At 37.9% G+C, this 23,525-nt stretch overlaps 1 protein-coding gene across 9 annotated transcripts in view; it reads left to right on the top strand.

Moving 5' to 3' along the window:
• The first annotated feature begins 2,335 nt into the window (after positions 1 to 2,335).
• The window catches only part of FRMD5 (FERM domain containing 5), a 265,056-nt gene continuing 243,866 nt past the window's right edge, over positions 2,336 to 23,525 (top strand). For 3 of the 9 annotated variants that reach the window (XM_019725329.3, XM_019725326.3, XM_019725325.3), the window contains exon 1: positions 2,336 to 2,638. In XM_019725329.3, coding sequence (XP_019580888.2) covers positions 2,537 to 2,638 — 102 coding nt within the window. In that variant the 5' untranslated portion in view covers positions 2,336 to 2,536. The remainder of the gene's footprint in view (positions 2,639 to 23,525) is intronic. The other 6 variants (XM_019725324.3, XM_019725327.3, XR_016020851.1 and 3 more) reach the window with 3 other exon arrangements.

Here is a 23,525-nt window from a genome sequence, read left to right as displayed (position 1 = left end):
TTATACTAAAAAACTCATTAAGCTATGACAATCTGATCAATCTGATTCTCAAGGGTACATGAGGGCTTTTATTGAACAAACTCTTTCTATCCTGGGCCCCCTGCTCCCTAGAGAAACAAAGGTAAACAAAGTATTCCTCAGTTTGATTTTATATGAGCCTTTTCTTTTTATTTCCCTGAAGGCTTCTGCTCTTGAACCTTATAGAGGCACACATCTAACCAAAAACTGATTGATTCTTGCTTTTCTTCTATTATTTGTCCATCCTCTGTTTTCTTAACAAAATGTTCTGTAGCAGAGAGTAAGGGAGAGTTGGAAGCTTTTTATGGATATGCCTAAGCATAGATGAATATCTAACTGGTCTTTCAATGAGGTGAGCATCTAAAACATGATTTTCTTAGGCTAAGCATTCGTATACAGAAGCTACAATTTCATCCCTGTTCATTTCATCTATAGTCGTATTTTGAAAAATAGACTGCATTCAGTTCCTTAGAGCTTCTCTGGATTTACGGTGCTTTGCCTTTTTATTCTAACAGCTGCTTATTTACATAACCTGTTAGAGACACGTCCCTACCATCACATTTCAGGCCTTCTTCTAGCTTCTGGGATATTTTTTTCTTGCTCTTGTAGATTCTGAAACAAATCACAACTTTTCTTTCAACAAAAGTTCTGCCTGTCTGAGGTCTTGCATCATCTTCTTTCATCTACAAAACAAAGTTGAGCATTACAGAATATCACTTCGGCATATTAATAATTTCACTTGTCTTCAAGACCTTCCTGAAATTAATTATAAATTCCATTTACATCACTTAACAAATCTTTATTGAATACCTATTATGTTGCAGCCACCAGGCTACCTGCTGGAGCTACAGAGTAGCTCAGCTCACACCTGGTTTTATGGCTAGACTACTTGACTCACTGGTTCTAGTTTCTTAACTAACTCCTCCAGGATTGCATTGACGAGAGGAACCTCCTCTTATAGCTATTGAATGCCATAGGGAGAATGCAGTTTATAAGGAGAGCAATCCAGGTTACTTAGGTGATAACTGAAAGTGGGGGTTGGTTCTAAGCACATAAATTGGAAGAAATACTGAAATCCAAAGACACTAGAGAAGAAGCACACTTTAAAGGTCGGATGTTTTTCTAGGTTAATATACGGTTTCATTTCATTTCTTTTTTTTTTTTAAACTTTTATTTATTTTAAGTGTGTTTTTGCAGGACCCATCAGCTCCAAGTCAAGTAGTTGTTTCAATCTTGTTGTGGAGAGCACAGCTCACCGTGGCCCATGTGGGGATCAAACCACAACATTGTTGTTAAGAGCACCTGTGCTCTAACCAATTAAGCTAATGGGCTGCCCCCAGGCTTTCATTTTTATGTGCCTAAATAAGTAAGTACAGAGTAAATTATGAAAATAATAGGAAATTATGCAGATTTCATTATTTTTCAGTTAATGTATTTATTGCAGCATTACTGTTCTGTGTTGATAAAGATTCTTTTATAACATTTCCTTCCATCAAATTTCGTAAAAAACATGAGGTTTTTAGACGTGGGGGCACAGAGGACAGGAGACAATTTTTTTCTGTGTTTTGTTGATGAAGTCTGAAGACATAATTCTAGTTCTAAAGGTGCAAGGAAATGATCCATAGCTTCCTCTGCTCCATACCGGCTGAAGGAGTATGCCTCAATCTCTTCCTTTTGTCTTCTGAAAATAAAAAGAGGCAAAGGGTGTTGGAGTGGAGGATTTTCTAGGGGTTAAACTCGGGTGCTTAAGGACCTCTGCGAATCCTGCAGCTTTTTCTTAAGTAGCTCCTGTAAAACAGATGTTCTCCAAAATAAGAGGGCTAGAGCAGAGAGGCTGTCGGGCCCGACCTGGGGTAGAGCGCAGGTGGGGGCAGCCGCCTAGATCAGAGCCTGCATTCTGCAGGTGCAGGGATTATGATCTCGCACCGCCCCGGCTCCTGAGAGGGCGGGAACCGCGGCGTTGCAGAGTGTAGAATTTAGTCTCTAAAACAGAGCCCTAATATATTCCAAACAGCAGGCGCCAATCCAGCCGGGTGTTTACACCTGGCTCGGGGGACGCGAAAGAGCATTTGTAGGAACCGCAGGGAGCAGAAGAGCCCCTCGTTTGGGATGCCAGAGGGCTGGTCCGATTTGGCTCGGTCTGATTGCTTTCCCGTGATTGCTTTTTCAACTTGTCGGTCATCGCAGTGCGCTATTTCGATTGGCTGTACCGTCTGTCACTCGGTTCCGCCGCGCTGACCCCCATTGGGCCCCCTCCGGCCGAGGCCCCGCCCCACGAGCTGGGCACCAGCATTGGGGCATTGAAGAGAGAGAGCGCGGCGCTTGCTCTGGGTTGGGGGAGGCGGTGACGGGGAAGGAGGAGGAGAAGGAGGAGCGGGGCCAGCAGGAGTCAGCGGCGGCGACCGGGCTGGGGTGATGGTGCAGGTGCCCGGGGTCGGCGCGGAGCTGCCGGGTTGAGGGGCGCCTGGTCCAGGGTCCGCAGAGCCGCCGCGTCTCCCGGAGGCGGGCGGGCGGGAAGATGCTGAGCAGGTTGATGAGCGGCAGCAGCAGGAGCCTGGAGCGCGAGTACAGCTGCACTGTGCGGCTGCTGGACGACAGCGAGTACACCTGCACCATCCAGGTCAGTGCCGCGCCAACCCGCCCGCGGGACCCCCTTGTCCTCCTAGTCTGGCCAACTTGGTCCGCGGCCGCCGCCCGGGGGTCGCCCCACACCCCAGTGCTTTGTCCGCTGCTGGCTGCGGAGGACGGCCCCGGTGCAGGGCGCCTTCACCAGAGACCCTGTCCGGGGCCGGGCACAGGGCTCTTGGCGTTGCTGCGGGGTGAGTCCCTGTGTCCCGGACCCCCAACTCGTTCCCTGCTCTCTCCAAGGTGAGGGCGCTCCATCCTGGCTCCTGGAGTCCGCCCGGGTGGGTGGTACCTTCGGCGAGCGTCCGGGGAGAGGTGGGCAGGGCTGGAAGCTCTTTCCCCGGCCGCCCCGTCGCGGGGCGCAGGCTTTGGCTGCTCGGCCCGCCAAGGTCCGCTAGCAGGCTTTTCTTATCTCTTTGGTTGGGATGATAATGGTGTATGTCATAATCCCCCGCACCCCCAGCATTTGTGAGTCAGAGCTCTCCGAAGGTACAACTGAACGCGCAGCCCATGCAGAGTGGCCTATTGAAGGGAGCCCAGCCAGCCCTCTGGGCTTTACAAATTTAGGCCCCCCTCCCTCTGTTCGCTCCCCAAATCTTATTCTATTGGGCAATTCGGGGGGGGGGCAGGGGGCGTGAGGTGAAGATTTAGCAACAAGTCCCAGCGATTTGAGGGTTGACAGTGGCGAGAAACAATCTGTGACTTAAAAAAAAACACACACACACAAAACGCCAACAATACGATAATGCTGCACAGCGTTTCTGGTATTTTTGAAGGGATTTTTACAACCTCTGGCTTATGTCCCTTCACTACTGCTGTGTGGCACGTCAGTAGTAGCCTTTCCCAGGAATGCAGCCCCAACCCTCTTTCCTCCTTTATAAAGTCAGAGATAGAAAACATTGATAGTGCTCCGGTGTTGAGTTCAGCTGCGGGAAGGATCCTGCGCTCACTGCCAGAAACTGCTCTTTCTGGAGAAGCAAATTGAGTTGGAGCCGGAGGGGTCTCACCTGATCCCTATTAGCACCAAGAAACCAGAGAGGGCTTCTCGCCTCAGATGTGGCAGACAAAAACTGTCGGCCTGGGTCCTACTCTTTGTCTCCCTGCCTCCCCCCACCCCCCTATTTGTTTTTTGCTGACAGTGCTCAATAGCGGAAAATAGCGGTGTGTGAGAAAGACGCTGGGTATTGTATGGGAGCAGCTGCTCTCTGCTGACTCGGTGCTCAGTTCAGTCTTCTCTCCACTTTCCCTTTTTTACCATCCCCTCCACCCCCACCCAAACCAGCTCTGGACGTAAGTGCTGACTGCTGCCAAAGATCCATGAGGGTAGAGAAAGAGAACAAAAATCTCTTTTTAAGGCCGTTTAAATACAGATTAAGCAGTCGTAAAGATGCTAGCCATCAAATGAAAGGATTTTTGTAGTTGAATATGATAGAGATGTTATGTATTATTTCCTTACTGAAAAAGTGGCATACTACTTTTTGTTTCTTTTGTATCTTTATGTGTCATATACAGTTTTCTTTGTTTTTTAGTGGTGGAGGAGAAAACATTGAGTTGACATTTTCATTCGAATACATTGTCTAGAGCTTTTAAAGTATTAATATTCCTTTGTTTTAAAATTTACAGCATTTACACAATATCGTATCAAGGGCAGTGTGAGATTTAGACTTCATGAGATGTAAAATACTTTTGGAGTATACATATGGTGACATAAAATTTCCAGGGTGGGTCATTAACTTTTGCCAAGATGTAGAGTACAAATGAAACAATTCACATCACCACTCCACCAGTGATAACCCTGTGGTTTTAACGTATCACAATAAGGTAATTGGTTATTTTGCCCACTTAGTGGAAACTTGAAGGTTGGTTGATTGCTGTTATAGTTATGGGTAGTTTTTATTATTACCATTACAAAATACTTTAAGTTAATCAGGACTTACTGGATTTATGCTTGCTGTATTCTACTATGGTTGTGTTTTTTCCCCTGATGGTCTTTTTTTACATTATTACAATTTAATGTTATAGGAATTTAGAAAAATTAAAAATAAAATTAAACAATTTAGCTTGGTGTAACATGACCATACTGTAGTAAGTGTCTACTGTCTAGACATGTTAATGATTGTACATTGGGATTCTAGCATGAAATCTAAACACTAGAATTCTAAAGTGTATGGAATATTGTCATTTTGGGGCACCACTATTGTGAACTACTTTTGTTTTTACCCATGTGAGGAAATGTAAGAAAAGACAGTATCTTGTGTGAAATCAGTATTTTGTGCATATGGCTTGTTTGAGCATTGGAGATTGAGTTTTTCTTACCAACTTTTCTCCTTGTATATTTCTGTATGTGTGTGCGCATGCTTGTTTGTCAGATACTGGGCACGAGGTCTTTAAATCAATATTGAAAGAAACTGTGAGCTACTCATTAGGTTAAAAGCGACATTTCCAACATCTTAGGAATTGCAGTACTGTATATATATTTTTTAATTTTGGTAATAATTTGAACTTTTTCTTTAAAGTATTGTATGCCATGTTTTTATTTAAATAAGTTACCTATTTTAGAAAGATTTCAGTGCTTCTTGAGTTAATTAGGGACCACTTAGGGTATTACAGAATCAGAAATGTATCACTGGGTTAGAGTCCTAATAGCCACATTTGGTAAATTTCAGTTGTAGGAAATTCTGTCAAAGAATTGGCCTAGCCTTTCATATTGCATCAGTTACACTGATCTGGCATTTAGGATGTGATGATTAAGGTGATGAAAATGCCTTATGCCCTCTCAGTGAAGGTTGCCACAGTTACCAGACTATTCTTTTATTCTTTCTGATATGCAAATTTATTTGTAGACCTCGAGAAATGAAAGTACATATACATAGGAGGGTTGTAGTATAATTGCTCCCCTGTGAGGAACATTGTTAACAGCTCCCTGCCAGTTTTGAAGGTCATTGTCTCATAAATGCAGATCTGGTCCACATTTTTCACACATCTGTTTCATTTATGCATATCTATATTTGCTTACGACATTTACTACCTTTGTTATTTTATTTGGGAGGAAATAGGAAAAAGGCAAAGGCTACTGAATATCTTTGAATTCAGTATATCAAATGGAGTCATGTAAATACTTAAGCATATGATATCCTAAGGAATAGATTTTTAACTATCTTTTGAGTTATAATAGTTTATAAAATATTAAGAATATATATTGCAGAAATGTCAGTAGAAATATGTATTGAAAAATACATATTTTCAAGTCAGAAATATTAATCACTTTTGTGATCACTGAAAAGTAGAGGTACCCTCGAAATGAATTTGATTTTACTGGGAGCATATTAAAATAACATCTGATTAAACAGCTAGGTTAAATTAGCTTTTGCAGTTACATAGGGTATCATAAACTGTGTGTGTGCACTGAGGCAGTTCTATAGTAGAACTAAGGTTTAGATTTGATTGTGGCTCAGCCTCTTGGTAACTGTGGGGCCTAGGATAAGGGAGGGAATATTAGGGGAGAGAACTTGCTGTTAGGGCATGTACTTGCTGGCACTCTACCTGTGTTACATTATCTCATTTACCTCACAACAGCATTATACGCATTGTACCGTGGAATCGTGGATTGGTGGGAGAGCTGATGTTTGTTGAATGGCTAACTATGAACTAGGCTTTCTGCTAGGTGCTTTGCCTATGCCTTACATCAACTATTTGAGAGTTAGATGGTAGTATTATCCTCATTTTACAAGTGCAAGGCCCAGGTAAAAGGACTTGCTCAAGGCTAGCAGGTGACTGTGTTATATTTAAACCCTGGTTCTTTTGTCTCTAAGTCCCGTCTTTGTTCCCTCTATCCATTCTGACTCCCTGAGTCACTTTACCTGTCTTACCTTAATTTCCTCATCTATAAAATGGGAATATTAATACTTATTTCATAGTAAAGAGAAAATTATTTGGAAATATCATTACAAATAACAAGGAACATTTAAACAGAGTAATATAAGTGTCTTATTCTATGCAAATGAAAAGTTGAATTGAGAAATGTTTTACTTAACCTGTAAGTTTCTTTAAAATGATTTCTGATAAATCTCAGTGAAATTGTAAAATCCAAGGCTGGGATGACTGGATTCTTCATTGGAACTATTCTTTCAAGTACAAGAGCTCAAGTTTGCTTTCCTTCTATCCTACCAAGTCTTTGACTTTAGAGGGACATTTATGGCCTGGACTATGATTTGTCTTTTCTAAGAACTACTTCTTCATAGTTGCTAAGTGGAATCCTTGGTTTTGTTAATGCAAAAGGGATGTTGTTAGAGAATTAGGATAATTTTATTCACAGAGAAAAACATAAAACTATTGTATTTTTATGAATATTGTGTTTTTTTAAAAAATATATTTTAAAAAATAATTATGCTCTCTCAGGATCTGTTACAATAACAAGTCAATTAGGCTAATTCCTGAAACTATGATAGTTCCAAAATTAGCCTAGAATCCTAACAGCATTTGTATTCTGTTTCTTAATGTGTATAATAAAACATTTATTATATAAAATGAATGCAAATCAGCCTTTTTAGTACAGAAGGTAAATTCTAGATGTATATTTTTATTCTCATTCTTTTTCTGTTTGAAAAAGCCATTTAAGGAAGTGTCAGCGGCATCCAAGACAAACCACAGTAGATTTCACTCAAGGGTATTTGTATGAATTTGCATTCTATTAAACGCTTGGCATGAGTATGCTAGATGTGGCCATTCAACATAGTGTAAAATAAAGGAGCACTTGGTTTTTGAGTCTTCTGTTTGTTACATTGTCCAGAGACTTGTTTATCATGTCTGTGCTATCATTAATATCACACTTAAAAAAAAAAAAAAAGATGTTTGCTAAAATAAAATCAGACAACTTAAAGACAAAAAGTAGTCATTTTTGTTACACGTTTATAGTGGTTTATGTATAGGTATTAAAATGTGTAACCCCCAAATAAGAAGAAGCAAGGTATTAATTTCAGAAGCAATTTACCAATGATATAGTAATTACTATATTAAAATATTTTGGATTATTTTAAGAACTTTATTTTCTGGTAGATTATACTTTAAAATTTATAGAAGAGTAAGAGAAAGCTATAAATCTTAAGCCTTAAGAATTATAGTACCTAGTTCAGTGCTTTACATAGTTATATAGTTCAATAAATATGTGTTCTGATTTGTTTGTGCTGCACGATTGCGGTTAACTTCAACACTAAAATTTCTTATGCCTGAAAACAAACATTTTCTAACAACTGTATAGCGCTTTTATAGTTCAAACCCACCCATTTCCAAACCGTTTGCTTTGCAACCCCTCTCCCTGGTGAGAAATACAGTATGTAAATGTGCTATTTTATGGAGCCTTTACAGCCTCTGATAACTTTCTGATATCATTACAAATAATAAGGGACATTTAAACAGTAATATACTATACTTACATGATGCCTTATTCTATGTAAATCAAAAATAGAACTGAGAAATGTTTTACTTAAGCTGTATGTTCTCTTAAAATGATTTCTGAGAAATCTCAATGAAATTGTAAAATCCAAGGCTGGATGACTGGATTCTTCATTGGAACTATTCTTTAAATTTCAAGAGTTCAGGTTTGCTTTCCTTCTACCTTGCTCTGCTGTCCTACCAAGTCTTTGGCTTTAGAGGGGCATTTATTGCCTGGACTGTGATTTATCTTTTCTAACAACAGTTATCCTTTGTTGAATTAGTAGAGCTCCAGTCTGTAGCTCCTATGATATTTTGGTTTGTCTCTTAGGATTTCAAGCCTTTCAGCTGCTCCCTTTCCCCTCATCTGTGCAGGTTTAGAAGGCTTAGGTCAAATGAATATTGTGCAGGGCAGTGCTTCGTAGAGCGTTAGAGGTCTGGCAGAATTAAGACATTACACCTAAAACCGATATCCCCACAGCCTTATTTTCTAACCTTTTGCTCCAACAGGAAGTGAGCCATGCTTCCCAACCTGTTTCTAGTTATGTCTATTTTAAGCTGACTTCATTTTTTCTCCCATAGCCTCATCTGTAACATTCTGTTTGACTCTGCAGACCCTGTTTCATGGACTAGTCTCTTGGGGGAGGGGGTCACTTTTCCTCAGTTGTGCCTCACCAGAGCTTGTACAACAAATGTGAATATCATGCAGGATTGGCAGCAACCTTACAGCTTCTCTAATCTCATGGTGCTCAGGGAGGAGGGTGCTGCTCTCCTGGAGGCCAGGTGGCAGTTCTTGCCCCTCTGTTTCCTAGCCTTTGACCCTTAGGGCTCAGGCCAGCCACCTTAATGGTTTTCTCATGCTGCTGAGAATTTGAAGAGTACTAAAACACCTGCAGCCCTGTCTTGCAGAATGAATGTTGTTTCCCCTAAGCTAGCAAAACACCTTGTCGTGTGTCCATCCTAGCTGAGTCTTCCATTCCTTTAATATTCTAGACCCTGGTCACCAATACAACGTTATGAACTTTTACAAACATTTTAAATATAGATAGAGCCAAAGATAGATTAGGGAGAGCAGTTTCTCTGGGAGGCCAACCCCTAGATTTAAATTATGGACGTCCTATATTCTGGTTTCTCTTCAGATCATATGAATCTTTCACCTTTTTAAATTATGGACCTCTTACCTCCCAAGGTCCCCACATATATTGTCAATATTTTGAATAAGATAGGGACCTTGCATTGGTCTTTCACCAGTTGTAATTGCTGTACTATTTCTAAGGGTGATATTTTAGTTTTGTGGTCTTTCCAACTTAATTGTATCACATCCTAGATTTGGAAGGCAGGAACTTGTAAACACTCTGAGGTTCAAATTCTCCAGGCTTTTGCTTGCTAACGTCAAACTAAACACAACTAGTGTGAATCAAGCCCTCTAAGGAGAGCCTTCCGTGCCATGCTCATACAGGCAAAATAATTAGGCCACATGCTTGGCAACCACTGAGTTTGTGTACAATAGCTCCATTCACTTGTCTACAGAAAACACCCCTTTGATAGTGATTATAGCCTTCATTCCCCTCCTCTACTTCTGACTCCCAGCATAACGATGACCTCATCTGCTGGTCCATATTTAGAGACACTCTAGACCGCTCCAGAGATGCTTTAGGATGCTTTCCTATGTGTTAAGGATCATTTCAAAACCTCAGACAACCACTGTCCACCAAGGGAAACCATTCAAGATGAGGACCAAACCTAGCTATTATGCCTGATTAGGGTCATCTTACTGTGTTGTAACTCAGGGGTCTCTTTTCCTTTTGTAGAAACTGTGAACCTTGTTAAAAGCAAGGAGAATAGAGTAGGAGATGGGTTAAAGCAGTGGTTCTCAAAGTATGGTTCAGTTTCACCTGGGTACTTGTTAGAAATTCAAATTCTTGGCCATACTGCAGACTTAGGGAATCAGAAACCTGGAGGATGGAGCTGAGCAATCTGTTTTAACAAGTCTGTCAGGTGAGTCTTATGCATGCTAAGGTTTGAGAATCACTACTACTGGGTTATACAGCTATTTAGTAGATAAAATTGATGAGACTTGTTGATTGGATATAAGAGGTGAGAGAGAAGGAAAAGCCAAGAATCAATCTCACATTTCTAACTTTTGATTTTCTTCACAATAGCCTTAACTGAATCTCTACACTTGTAAGGTAAAAGTTAGGTTATTTGCAGATATGCATACCTATCTTCAAATGGACAGGGTTCTACAGATTCTACAGTGGGTCATAATTCCAATTCTTTGCTCTTGTATTTATTGGTTAGTTTTATTTTTGTCTTCCTTGACCTATAAAAAAAAGATTATTTTATATTTGTGAATTGCTTTTCAAGGAAATCTTCACAACTTAAAGCACTGGCAGAGTAAAGACCCACATTGGCTGAGGGATTGCAAACACGTAGATAGCAAACTACAAAACAACCTAGAATTAGGGCTAAGACAAGGTGATATGCTGTGGTGCTACAAATGTGGGGGACTCAAAATTAATAAATATTTCTCAAAGGAGGTGAGATTTGAACTAGGTCATGAGAGAGCCAAAAGCAGAAAGTGGGCTGTGGGGGATGGATAAAGGGCATTCCAGGCTGAGGTAATAGCAGGCTACTTTTAGGTAGAAAAACTAAAAATGTAAAACCAAATATATTTAGTCTTTATTATTGTTTATCTGACTTACTCTTTTACAGTTGAGTCAAACTACAGAAATCTACTTGCCCAGGTAAAACGACTGTCAGCAAATTTCAATCATTCTCATGTTCAGAGGAGTAGGTCTAAACTAATACTAAGAGCATAAAGCGGACGTTAATTAACTCTAATTCTAAAACTGTGTAACACACATTAAGATTCTTTACAAAGCACCATATAAAGAACAGGTAGATTCAGATATCAATCTTAATTCTGTGACTGCAGCAACTACATGTGAATTTTATTTCCAAGAGACCTCATCTCAGGCATCAGTTTACTTATCTGACCAAAAAAAGAGGGTATCAAATTCTAACGTTTAGCTGATGTTTGAAAATCCTTTGACTGATACAGTGCCAACTAAACTGTGCAGTAACAGTTAAGAAATGTGACCTGTGGAGCCCTAAAAGGCACAGTTCAGCATCTCTGTTCCCAAACCTAAGTGGCCACCAAAAATAGCTTTTCTAGAGGACGGAGGAGTGCTTCTTTGGATTCCCCAGTGAGCCCATGCCTGCCAGCTCCCAAGTTCCCAGCCCTACACAGGGTGCACTTTTAGCCCTCAACACAATGCCAGACTAGAGCTTAGGGGATGGGAGCCTCCAAGAAAGCACTGTTTGGCATTTGGGCAATCAATGTTTGGCAGAATTCCAATGCTAATAGGTTATTTTGCTCTGGAAAAGGAGAAAAAGAAGGGGTAGTCTAAAGACTGATGAATAGGGGAATGACTGACAATTCAGGCTCTCCACTTTGTTGGAGAGATTAAGGAGGCTTGCTGTGAAGTGGTATTATGGGAGCCAGATAAATTAGCAAAGGCTCACAGGCCCAAGACCTGAAAGAAATAGTGGTACATCAAAACAGCATGCCCCAGGGCACACTCAAATGTCTGGCCACTTTCACTGAACTTGTAGTAGGAAAAAAGCCAAATCATTGTGAACCTCATAGCCTGGTATCCCACATAGGCATTCCATAGTTAGGAAACTTATCTTTCGCTCCAGGCAGGTGCAGAGCCTTCTTTCTCTGTAGTCTAATTTAACTCAAGGGCCTCTAGTCTGGGCCCTAGACTTATTTTGAAGACACCTAAGTGAAAGAGTTGGCTTTAGGAGTCCTACAGTATTCTAAAAACTTGAGGCAGGAGGTGCCACTAAGATTCTTATATTGTCAGACATGAGCCAAGCATATAACATTGATCACAACTCAGGGAAACAGAATTAATCACTTTACCTAAGGATTTCAAGTATTTCTAGGGGCAATCAAGGCTGGAGAAGACTTCCAGCCTGCTCTCTTTCAGATTTTCACCTCTGGAAAAATCTAAAAGCCCCCCCACCACAACCCTAGTTACTATGGAATTGGAGGTTTGTGGGTCAGAGGACTCCATGGACAGGCAGTAATATCTGGGATGTTGTTACAAGGCATATTGAGCCTGCAGTTTCACACACTCATCAGTACAGTAGAATATCCTATCAGCATTTTTGGGAACCACTCAAGAAATTTGGCTGAGAGAGAAAAATCTGATGAAAACATAAGGTAGTTCTAGTACTACAATGCAACTTCTTTAATCTGTGCCCAGCGTTAGATTCCAATACATGTGAAATAGGTTTTAAAACTGTGAATGGGGATTTCCTTCATGTAGCTGCAGGACATAAGATCCTTAACCAACTGTTGCAATGTCAGGTTTCATAAGCAGCATAGCTGATAGAAAAATCACACTCTCGTTGCTTATTTTTAAATACACCTTGGATAATTTAGGTAGGTTTATTTAAACGAATAGCCACAGTATAGAGAAAACATCTAAGAATTATTTTCTAATCTTTATGGTAAAGGAAAACACCTATTATCCATATTCCAATTTTTAATATTGGATACACTGCACATCTGATTATTTTTGAGAGACCGATATTATATTGTCTTGCTGCAAATTAAATTTTTTAGTGGGTAATATTATGGCCTATTCCTACTAATAATATCTCTCACATAAAATACCTCTTGCTTCTGGTTGAAAGAAAATGACAGAAGTGGAAAAACTTTCTCTTCTTTTCCTGAATTCCACAGTTTTGTTTCTTACCATTTTTTCTGATACAATAGCTCTTCTATTCATATTATCTCATTTGTTTTAATGCTAATTTACGCTTTGGGCCACTCATTCAATATAATCTCATATCAGTTTCTAACTGCCATTACCACTAAGTTATACCTCTGTTTATGGTCAAATTCTTTGTGTGGTTGTCACACTTTATTTTGGTGGTGGTGGGAGGTGTTAAAAAAGATTCAGTCATACTGTATGTAAATATTCATTAGAGCATAATGTGATACGTGTCCTTTAATTTCATAACTTAACACAGGAATGTTGTATATTTTAATGAATTGGAACTTGAGACAGTACAAACACCTGGATTGTATAAAGTGACAACTTGGGGTTGGACTGAGTGTTCTATGTTTAGAATTTTCTGTGTACTTTTTTGCAATTATTTCTTAATGGATGAATAGACCTAATGAGACTTTATGTCTACTGAGACTTTAGGTCTGGTACCCAGGGATTGGGTGGACATGGTGGAGCCTCTTGCCCATGGCCCAGGAAAGTCTTTACTTTGGACAGTTGAAGTTTAGTGAAACTGGAGAGAGACTGAAAATAATTGAAGGGATCAACAAAAGATCAAAATCAGAGAAACAGTCACGATGGAGCAAGATGACCCATAAGCAGAAATACTTGGTCAGAATCTGGAGAAACAGATTGAGGATAAGGAAGGGATTTTGGAGATCTATTTTTTGTTGTCGCAAATGTGTGTGATAGTAGAGGCTTAACAATTTAAAGGAGCTCTCTGGGCTTGGCCCCCATGTGGGAGTGATATTTAAAATATTCAACAATCAGTGAGTCACAGTGAATATCTCACTGACCAAGACTGCTAGAGCACACTGGAGCTGGTTCTAGGGCCTTCTGCTGGGCCAGACACTATTAGTGCTGAATCATGGGAGGTGGGGCTGGGGTAGTCCCAAGGAAGAGAGGAAAAGCCTCTCAGGGCAGTGGCTATTTGCCGACTGGTAGAGAAATATTTCAATATTTTAATGACCAGCAGGGTCCTACTGGAGCATGACAAGCTGAATCCACTCCTTATTCTGTCAGGCTTCTTGCAGGTGGGATGAGATGGGAACTTCCAAGAAGCCACAAGGGCTCAGGTGTTTTTAAGGTATTGCGTTTCCCCGAAAATAAGACCTAGCCAGACCATCAGCTCTAACGCGTCTTTTAGAGCAAAAATTAATGTAAGACCCAGTCTTATATTGTATAAGACTCAGTCTTATATAATATATTATATAAGACCCGGTATTTATATTATATTATATTATATTATATTATATTATATTATATTAGACTTGGTCTTATATTATAGTAAAATGATACCGGGCCTTATATTAATGTTTGCTCCAAAAGATGCATTACATGGTCAAGCTAGGTCTTATTTTCGGGGCAACACAGTATGACAGGGATCTCAGTGAATTCAGTCTTCTTCCTACTGTAGTCTCAGTGGTGACAGGCATCAGAGCCTCCTACATTGCCTTCCCTGGCTCTCCATTTGTGTTTGCCAGATGTGAGGTCCAAATGGCCTAGGTTTTCCCCTCATGTGGAGGAGCAGTGGGCCCATCCAACCTTTCCATGCTTCCAAAATGCAACTCTGATCATTTCTCTTTTTAAAACCCTTTAAGCTTTTCCCCTTGCAGACTCGATAAACAGTCTTTCAGCGTTGTCTCCTATCATCCTGCATATGCATTTTTTCCTGCTGAAGCAATCATCAGCCTCTCTTATCACCTTCTAATTCCAGAGTAGACTCCCTCCCCAGTGTTGCTGGGCTGTGCCTTGGGGGACCTTATGATAGCACTTACCACAGTGAAATGTCAATATTTACTTCCAGGTCTGCCTCTCTCTAGACTGTGAACTGGTTGAAGGGCAGAGATTATATCTTTATACGATTAGTATCTAAGGTCTTACCAAGGGGCTCAGTAAAGGTTGATTGTAGATGTGCATCAATGAAAGTGGTACCTCTGATAAAGAGGATTATTAATCATGCAAATGTAAAGTTACCTCTGATTTTAGCTAAACAGATTTGAAAAATGAGCACATAGATTTTCTGGTCTTCAGAGTTACATTATGGTGACTTTAAAAGGTGGTTGTGATGAATGCACAACTCTAGGAATATAATTAAAACCACTGAATTGTATACTTTGAAATGGTAATCTTACGATGTGAATTATATCTCAAGTTACACATCAGTTTCTTGGTTTGGATAATGTACTATAGTTATATAAGATGTTACCATTGGGGGAAGCTGAGGGAAGGATATATGAGACATCTTTATACTATTTTTACAACTTCTTGTAAGTCTAATTATAATAAAAAGTTTTTAAAAAGCGATTAGTTTTCCTGAGCAAATATGTTAATTCTATTTAGTTAGTATTTATGGTTCAGAATGACTGTAGAAAGTTTCTCACTTGATTAGGATGCAGTTTTACCTTTCAAAATTATATAGGATTATTTATAAGTAGATAAGTTTTGACGTATGACATTTGAAAAATAAAATAAAGTCAATTATAGTATGATAAAAAGACAAATTAAGGGTTTAGAAATACCTTAGTGGTTTTTTTTTTTTTTTTTTGCATCCTTTTTTTTTTTTTAATGATTCTCTGTTCCTCTCCTTATAATGTTTCTCTGACATGATTATAATTAAAATTAATGTACTGACTGACACATTATGCGTATCATAACATGGTGCCATTATTGTGTTGTAGAGAGTTATTTGAAATGTTCGTATTATATATTTTTATTGTAATATGTATTGATTGATCTATTTTAAAACTTTATTGAGTACTTCTGTGTTTGGGCTCTGTGATAAACACTATATGTGCATTCTTTTATTTAATCCTACTTATTTAATAGAAAATGTCCCTAATTGCAAATGAGTACAGCAAGTTTTGCATGGAAATATGTTTTTATTTCTCTTGGATAGATGCCTAGGAGTGGAATTGTTGGGTCATATGGGAACTTGATGTTTAACGTTTGAGGAATTGACCGTTTTCCAAAGTGGCTGCATGAGAGCTCCAATTTTTCCGCGTCCACACCAATCCTATTTGTCTTTTTGATTATAGCCATTCTGTGGGTGTGAAGTAGTATCTCACTGCAGTTTTGATTTTCATTTTCCTAATGATTGGAGATGTTGACCAGCTTTTCATGTGCTTATTATTAGGTTGGTGCAAAAGTAATTGCGGTTTTTGCAATTATTTTTAACCTTTTAAACCTCAATTACTTTTGCATCAACCTAATAGCTATTTGTGTATCTTTTGAAAAATGTCTATTCAAATCTTTTGTCCATTTTAAAAATGGATTATTTGTCTTTGTGTTATTGAGTTGTGTGAGTTCATTATACATTCTGGATACAAGTCCTTTATCGGCTAGAGTAGTCCCCCCTTGTCTGCTGGGGATATGTTCCAAGACCCACAGTGGATGCGTGCGTGAAACCACAGATAGTCCTGAACCCTATGTATACTATGTTTTTTTCTATACATACATACCTATGATACAGTTTATAAATTAGGCACAGCAAGAGATTAACAATAGCTAATGATAAAATAGAGGAATCAGAACAATATACTGTAATAAATCTTACGTGAATGTGGTGTCTCTCTCTCAAAATATCTTATTGTACTGAATATACAGCATAGATAAGCTGGACAAAAGGATGATTCATACATATCCCAGGCAGCTCAGAGCAGGATGGAGTGAGATTTCATCACACTATTCAGAATGGCGTGCCATTTAAAACATAAATTTTTTATTTCTGGAATTTTCCAGGTATTTTTGACCATGGACCATGGTTGACCATGGGTAACTGAAACCACAAAAAGTGAAACCATGGTTAAGGGGGACTACTAAAGATGATTTATAGATATTTTCTCCTATTCTGTGGGTTGTCTTTTCATTTTCTTGATAATATATTTTGAAGCACAGGTTTTAATTTTGATGAAGTTCAACTTATCAATCTTGTTTTTCATTGCTTGTGCTTTTGGTGTCATATCTAAGAAATCACTGTCTAACCCAAGGTCAAGAAGATTTATTCCTGTATTTTCTAATGAGTTTTGTAGTGTTAGCTCTTACATTAGGTGTATGGTCCACTTTGAATTAATTTTTATATAATTTTTGCTGTGAGGTAGGCGTCCAAATTTATAGTTTTACATGTTGCTATCAAGCTGTCCAGCACCATGAGTTGGAAAGACTGTTCTTTCCCAATCAAATTGTCTTGGTCCCTTTTGTTGACGATCAATTGACCATAAATGTATGGGTTTATTTCTGGACTCAATTCTGTTGCATTGATGTATTCCATTTATCTGTCTATGTTTATACCACTACTGCTCTGTCTGGATTACTTTAGCGTTGTGGTAAGTTTCAAAATTGAAAAGTAAGAGTCTGCCAACTTTGTTATTTTTCATGATAATTTTGGCTGTTCTTAGTCCATTGCATTTCTATGTAAATTTTAGAATCAGCTTGTCCATATCTGCAACAAAGCCAGGTGGAACTTTGATAGGAATTGTACTGAATCTATAGATCAATTTGGGGGGTATTGTTCTCTCTTACAAATATTAAAACTGATTCACGAACATAGGATGTCTTTCCCTTTATTTAGATCTTTAGTTTTTTTAACAGTGTTTTGTGGTTTTAAGTGTAAGCATGATGCTTTTGAGATTCATTCATATATGTTTAGTGCATGAAGTTTGTTCCTTTTTATTATGGAGTAGTATTCCATTTTATGGATATATCACAATTTGTCCATTAACCAGTTGATAGACATTTGAATTGTTTCCATTTTTGGCAATTATGAGTAAAGCTGCAAAAGATATTTACATATAAGTTTTTATATAAACATAGGTTTTCATTTCACTTGGGTAAATACATAGAATTGGAGTTGCTGTTTGTATATAAGCATATGTTTACCCTTGTAAGAAACTACCAGACTTTTCCAAAGTGGCTGTGCTATTTTGCATTCTCACAGGCAATATGTGAGAATTCCAGTTGTTCTACACCCTCACCAACACTTGGTATTATTATTTTTTTAAAGCTGTTCTGATAGGTGTATAGTGATATTTCATTGAAATTTTAATTTCTCTAATGACTAATGATGTGAAGCATAAAATTCATGAAATCCTCGACTTTTAGAGTTTGAAGAGACATGAAAGGGTTCATTGTTGGCTTTTACATTCTGTACCTCAGACGTATTTCATGGGTGTCTGAGGCTAGGGGAGTTGGGGGACTGAGGAGCATGCTGAGTGGGTGGGGATCTGAACTCCCTATCCAGAAGAGTTCTCCTCTTACCAGGTTTTTAAAATATTGAATTCCCATGTGATGTATTAGAAAAGAGAGATTTCTGCTAAAAACAAAAATATTTGGAAGCTACCGAACTCACTCTTTTTAGGGCAAAACAGACCCAGAGAAGTAAATTGACTTACTTAAAGTCATATGGTCAGTCTAGAGTAGGCTCATACTCCAGTGCTCTTTATTCTACATTGTACTATTTTGCCCTAACTCTAAAATTCTAGAATATATTGGCTCAAGGAAGAATTATGATAAAAAACCTGATCAAAATTTGTTAAAATCATAAATATTTTGAAAAGAAGTTGCTTTTATATTGAAAAGTAGTGCATGGAAACTAAGTCATCTTTCATGAGTTAGCTGCACTGACTAAGAAAGTTAGGGTTATCTTTTCTTTAGGAAACCAATTTCTAGTACAAAACCTTCTAAAATTATTGTGCTTGGTTTCTAAGTAATGTAGAAAATGTGGCACAACTGTCAGAAGTTATAAATGACAATACATTATGGAAATAGGTGAGGCAACAAGCAGGGATTTGCTGTGGGGAAACAGACATTATATTTTGTTATCAGTTTTGACAAACACCGGCGATGGCTCATCAATGTTGAAAGGGTAAAATTGAATTCATTAGGCACAATCAGAATGGTTAGAATAAGTTATGTTTTATAAGAAGGAGTCAATTCTGAAATCCTTTATTGAGGTTTTTCTAAAAATTACTAGAGTGTGAAAGCAGTTCTGTATTGACAATTCTGAGATTGGCTGCAGGACTGATGAATAAGCAGTGCATGGATAGATTGAGCAGAATTTTATTAGAGTGCCTTTGGTGGAGTAGAAGTTTAATTTAATAATGGTATAGTGAAAGGATTCAGAAAACTTGAAGTCAAGTCTTGGCTCTGTTTCGTACTATTTATGTGACCTTGAATGAGTCATTTAACTTCTGTGACTTTTCATGTTTGTGTTTTTTTAAATCAGAGGAGATGATAGTAATGTCTGTCCAGCCTGTTTCCCAGAGTAGAGGAAAAAATGGTTAAATATATATGAAAGCACTTTGTAAATTTTAAAGTATTATTCAGCTATAGTTTTATTAATAATAATACTTTTGGAATTGTGATATACAGATTTTTTTTTCTCTTACAAATGGCCTTTTCTTTCTCGTATTTTGCCACAGTTTACTTGCATTCTTTTTGCCTTTGTCCCGTGTCTCTACTTTCAGGGGGAAGTTTTTCTGTCCTCAGTCCTCTTTCAAATAGATGACCCTTCCTCACCCTTCCTGTCCATTAGAAGAGATTATTGTGTTAATTTCCTCCTTAGGAAAAGATGAATTGATTTTTATTTTGTACTGATATTTAGCTTAACAAGCCTGGCTGAAGTATTAAACTTAAAAGCTGCATGTAGGTTTTCTTACTTGGCATTGAATTTCCCTTCCTCATGGTTGTTCAGTTGCTTGTACACATTGCCTTTTCTCTGGCCTCACTGGCCTGTAGGTGTATTTGACACCTAATGTGCCTTTTACCTTGGTCAAGTCCATTTGTTGGTCTGTAAAAGAGTTCATGGTACCTTATCAAGATATACTTTGGATATGAGTGGTGGAATCATATTTCAATTCCTCCAATATTGACAAGAAGAGATTGCATTTGCTGACCCGGCTCCTCTGTCTTAGATGGAGTTAAGGGTCTTTGTCAGTCTTCAGAAACTATAGATACTGGAAACAACTCTTTTTTTTTCTTTCATGGTAAAACGGAAGTATCTTCCCTTTCTGATATCTAAAGCTGATGAGGTTGTCAATTTTAGTGTTATTTCCTTTTTTTCCTGGTTAAGAGAGGGAACGTTTTTTACCTGAGAGTTTTCAAAGTCATTTTGAGTGGCCACTCTCTATCAAGTTCTTTTTATTCAAGTTAATGGAAAAAATAAACTTGTATATTTTAAATATTACTGAGATGAATGGGTAATTTGGAGAAAAATCATATCTAGCATAAAATACTCTTTCATTCTTAGATTTATTTAAGCTTTTTTGGTTTATACTTGTCTTCATCATTTACAGTAATATTTTTAAAATAACACATCTCAGTTTTAAAAATCAGAGGTTAGTTTCAAAAAAGTCACTGAATTTAATTCTAAATTAAAGCAAAGGAAATAGAAATACCAGTGTGTCTGTAATTTATTTAGAATTACTGCTGGGTTATGTTATACTCTTTATTTTAGAAAACACACTATTTGTGTAGTAAAATTTAAAAAAATGATTTATTAGGGATATTGTGTTAAGAACCAGCAAATAGTCATTGGTAATGATGTTCTAGGGTCATCACTTGAATTACTCATTGGGAATTCAAAGGTTGACATGTATTTGAATCATTCATAGCTAGGGGAAAAATCATATTTTGGCCTAGAAAAATCTGACTTCTAAAAATACTACAGGGACAGTGTTCTCTGGTGCGTTTTTGTATGTTCCACAGTATATTACAAACAAAACCAAAAATGCTGGGTCCCTAAACACAGCCTTATAATTATAACCAAAAGCTTATTGAATACTAAGTAGACTGGAAACTCATAACCAGTAAAATTGGGCAACTTGAACTGCTTAATCAATGATTTGGCTGGAAATAGAGCGAATTCTCTAAAATATCACTTATCAGACTTAATTATGATGAGAATTATAATATGGATTTCATATTTTTCAATAATATGTACATTAAATCATATTATAAAATTGCCATGATTCTGTAATAGCCTAACGCATATTTTTTGTGTAAAACATTTAAATACACTAATACCTTAAGAAGAGCAGGTCCTTATGCTTAGTACCATGGGGCATCTTTGTGAACTCTTAAAAATTCTTCTTGTGGGAATACATCTTGTCACCAAGCTGTGAGTACTGTAGGTTTTAATGGTTGTGTGTGTATTTTTTTTTTAAACATAGCAACATGAATAGGCTGTATTGATTAAAGTATTATCAGTTATAGTAGTGTGGGTATATCTTGAGTCACAGAATAGATGAATTTCTTAAAAAGGTGATTGTATATGAGAGTGTTTTTAAATGAACTATTTACAAAAACTTATAGCAAATCTAATTGCTCGATGAAAAATCATACATAAATTAAAATAATACATAAGTTGACCTAGAGTTTTCATGTTCTGGAGCTGGACAAGGTAACCCTTTCTAGAGTAGAAGGCAAAAGCTAGCCAGGTTTATCTACAGGCAAAAGCCCCGTTAGGAGTGGCTAGCCAGAGTCAGAGACACAGGCTGCTTTGTTTGGAACAATCCCTGGCTGGGCCTAGAATTGCTGTTGGGCCAAAAAGAGAGTAAGTGTAAGGACTCTCAACTCCCAAGGGAAAAATCTTGGGAAAACAGAGATTTCTTTCCGTGTTCAAAGAGATATCTGAAAACATATTTTAAATAATTTTAAATGAACAGTTGTGTAGTTTAAAAAAGTGGGAAAAGTAAGTTTGGGGAAATCTATATTTGAGAAGAAAACCTGAAAAAGTAATATTTAAATATCAGAAGGACAATTTATATGCTAATAACATCTTCTTTCCAGGAATAAAAGGGCATGCAGTTTCTATATATAAGGCAATATGCAAAAGGCTGAATATTCTACTCCTGCATGTGTTTCAGTATTTTTTTTGCAACATATGGAAAAGAATTTTAGTAGTACTGTATCTGAGAAATAGCTATAGTCACCATATATTTTTTTAAAAGTATGTTCAGATAGTCTAACTGAATTTGATATTATCAGAAATTATATACAAATAGCCACCATATTTGTGGGTAAAATATTCTTCATTTTGTCATCGTGTTATATTGGAGCTCACATCTTTTGATGAATGGTGATGAAGTAAGGGTCCCCAGAAATCTGTCAAGTAAACTCCTATAAAATCTCATGCAGCAGGTCCTGGGGTGACTTCACACTCTACCTACATTTACTATGAAGAGGTGTGTCCTTGAATATTTTTCGGGTAACTCTGTTCTGAGCAGCGCTCTGCCATCCCTTCTCTCTCCTTTCAACTGTTTTCTTAGGAACTTCACTTCTTTCAACTTCCCCCATCTAGCTCGTCATTTTAGGTCTCAGATAAATACTTCTTTAAAGTATTTTTTCAAATTTTGTTTTTTTGGATTCCAATTCCAAAGGAGTCATTTGGTTAAAGGTAACCTTCTTGTAAAGTCTGGAGCAATGGAGAAGAATCTGGGGGACCATGTTATATTTTCCTGATGGAAGACAAAGGATGTAGAGTGTCCTGAAGGATTACGTGCAAGAAGAGAATAAAAGGGGAGTAAGGCCTCTGAGGAAGCCAGGAGTATATGGATGTGAAGAGAGTAAATTCAAGTGTAATGTGGGAAGTAGAAAGAAGTGTATTATGAAGTGCGTAGGTTTTTATACTTATCAGTTTCTATTCAGTAAAATTAAAGTTGCCTCGTTCAGGGCTCGTGCGTTTTTGATGTGAGTTCTCTGTGGCTAATGATTGCATGTGTGCACAGGAGTGATCAAACAGAGCAATGGTTGGGAGGAGTAGCCTAGGTGATCCTGAAGTGGTATCGATCAAGGAGCAACAGGGAGAGAAGAAACCTTTGAAATAAAGGAAGCCTGTAGCAGCAGTGAGTATTACGATGGAATAGCATTTAACTTAGCTTGGCAGAAGAGGAACTAGGGCATTAGCACTTGCCGTGTTTCCCCGAAAATAAGACCTAGCTGGACAATCAGCTCTAACGTATCTTTTGGAGCAAAAATTAATATAAGACCGGGTCTTATAATATAATACAATACAATATAATATAATATAACCAGATCTTATATTAATTTTTGTTCCGAAAGATGCGTTAGAGCTGATTGTCTGGCTAGGTCTTATTTTTGGGGAAACACGGTAGGCGAGAATCAGAAGGAAAAGGATGGGGAGGGTGGAGTAAATATAAAATCTGGACTATCAAAAATGAAGTCTCTTGGGGAAATTCGTTAACTTCAATTCTTTTCATTGTCCCAGCCTTCAAATATAACTGCACCTACAATTTTAGCTCTTCACTCCCATATACCTTTTAAATAGATATCTGGGTTCTGACTGGGCAGTGAAGATATAGTTTATGTTCATTTTCAGATAATGGGGAGCTGTTTAAAAAAGTTTTTACACCAAATAACTGTTCTTGGCATTACTATTGTAGTTTCAATTGTGTTTTCCACTAAAAATAAAATTGGCTGTAACACACAAGAATCCCAAAATTCATTTTTATTTGGCCAGAAGCAAGTCTGTATGCATACATTCTCCTGCTGACCCGTGTGAGGAATTAATCAAATGGGTGATCTTCTATATGTGAAAGAATTTTAAACTCAGAAGGATTCTCATACACAATCTAGTCTGACTTGAAAGGTTTAGAGATTTTAAAAAATTAATATTTGCATTATAAAATT

The sequence above is a fragment of the Rhinolophus sinicus genome, chromosome 3 (assembly GCF_057876585.1).
Source record: "Rhinolophus sinicus isolate RSI-liver-muscle chromosome 3, RSI-T2T, whole genome shotgun sequence".
NCBI classification, from domain to species: domain Eukaryota; kingdom Metazoa; phylum Chordata; class Mammalia; order Chiroptera; family Rhinolophidae; genus Rhinolophus; species Rhinolophus sinicus.
Note: the sequence above shows the minus strand (reverse complement) of the source record. Positions and strands in the feature narration are given on the sequence as shown.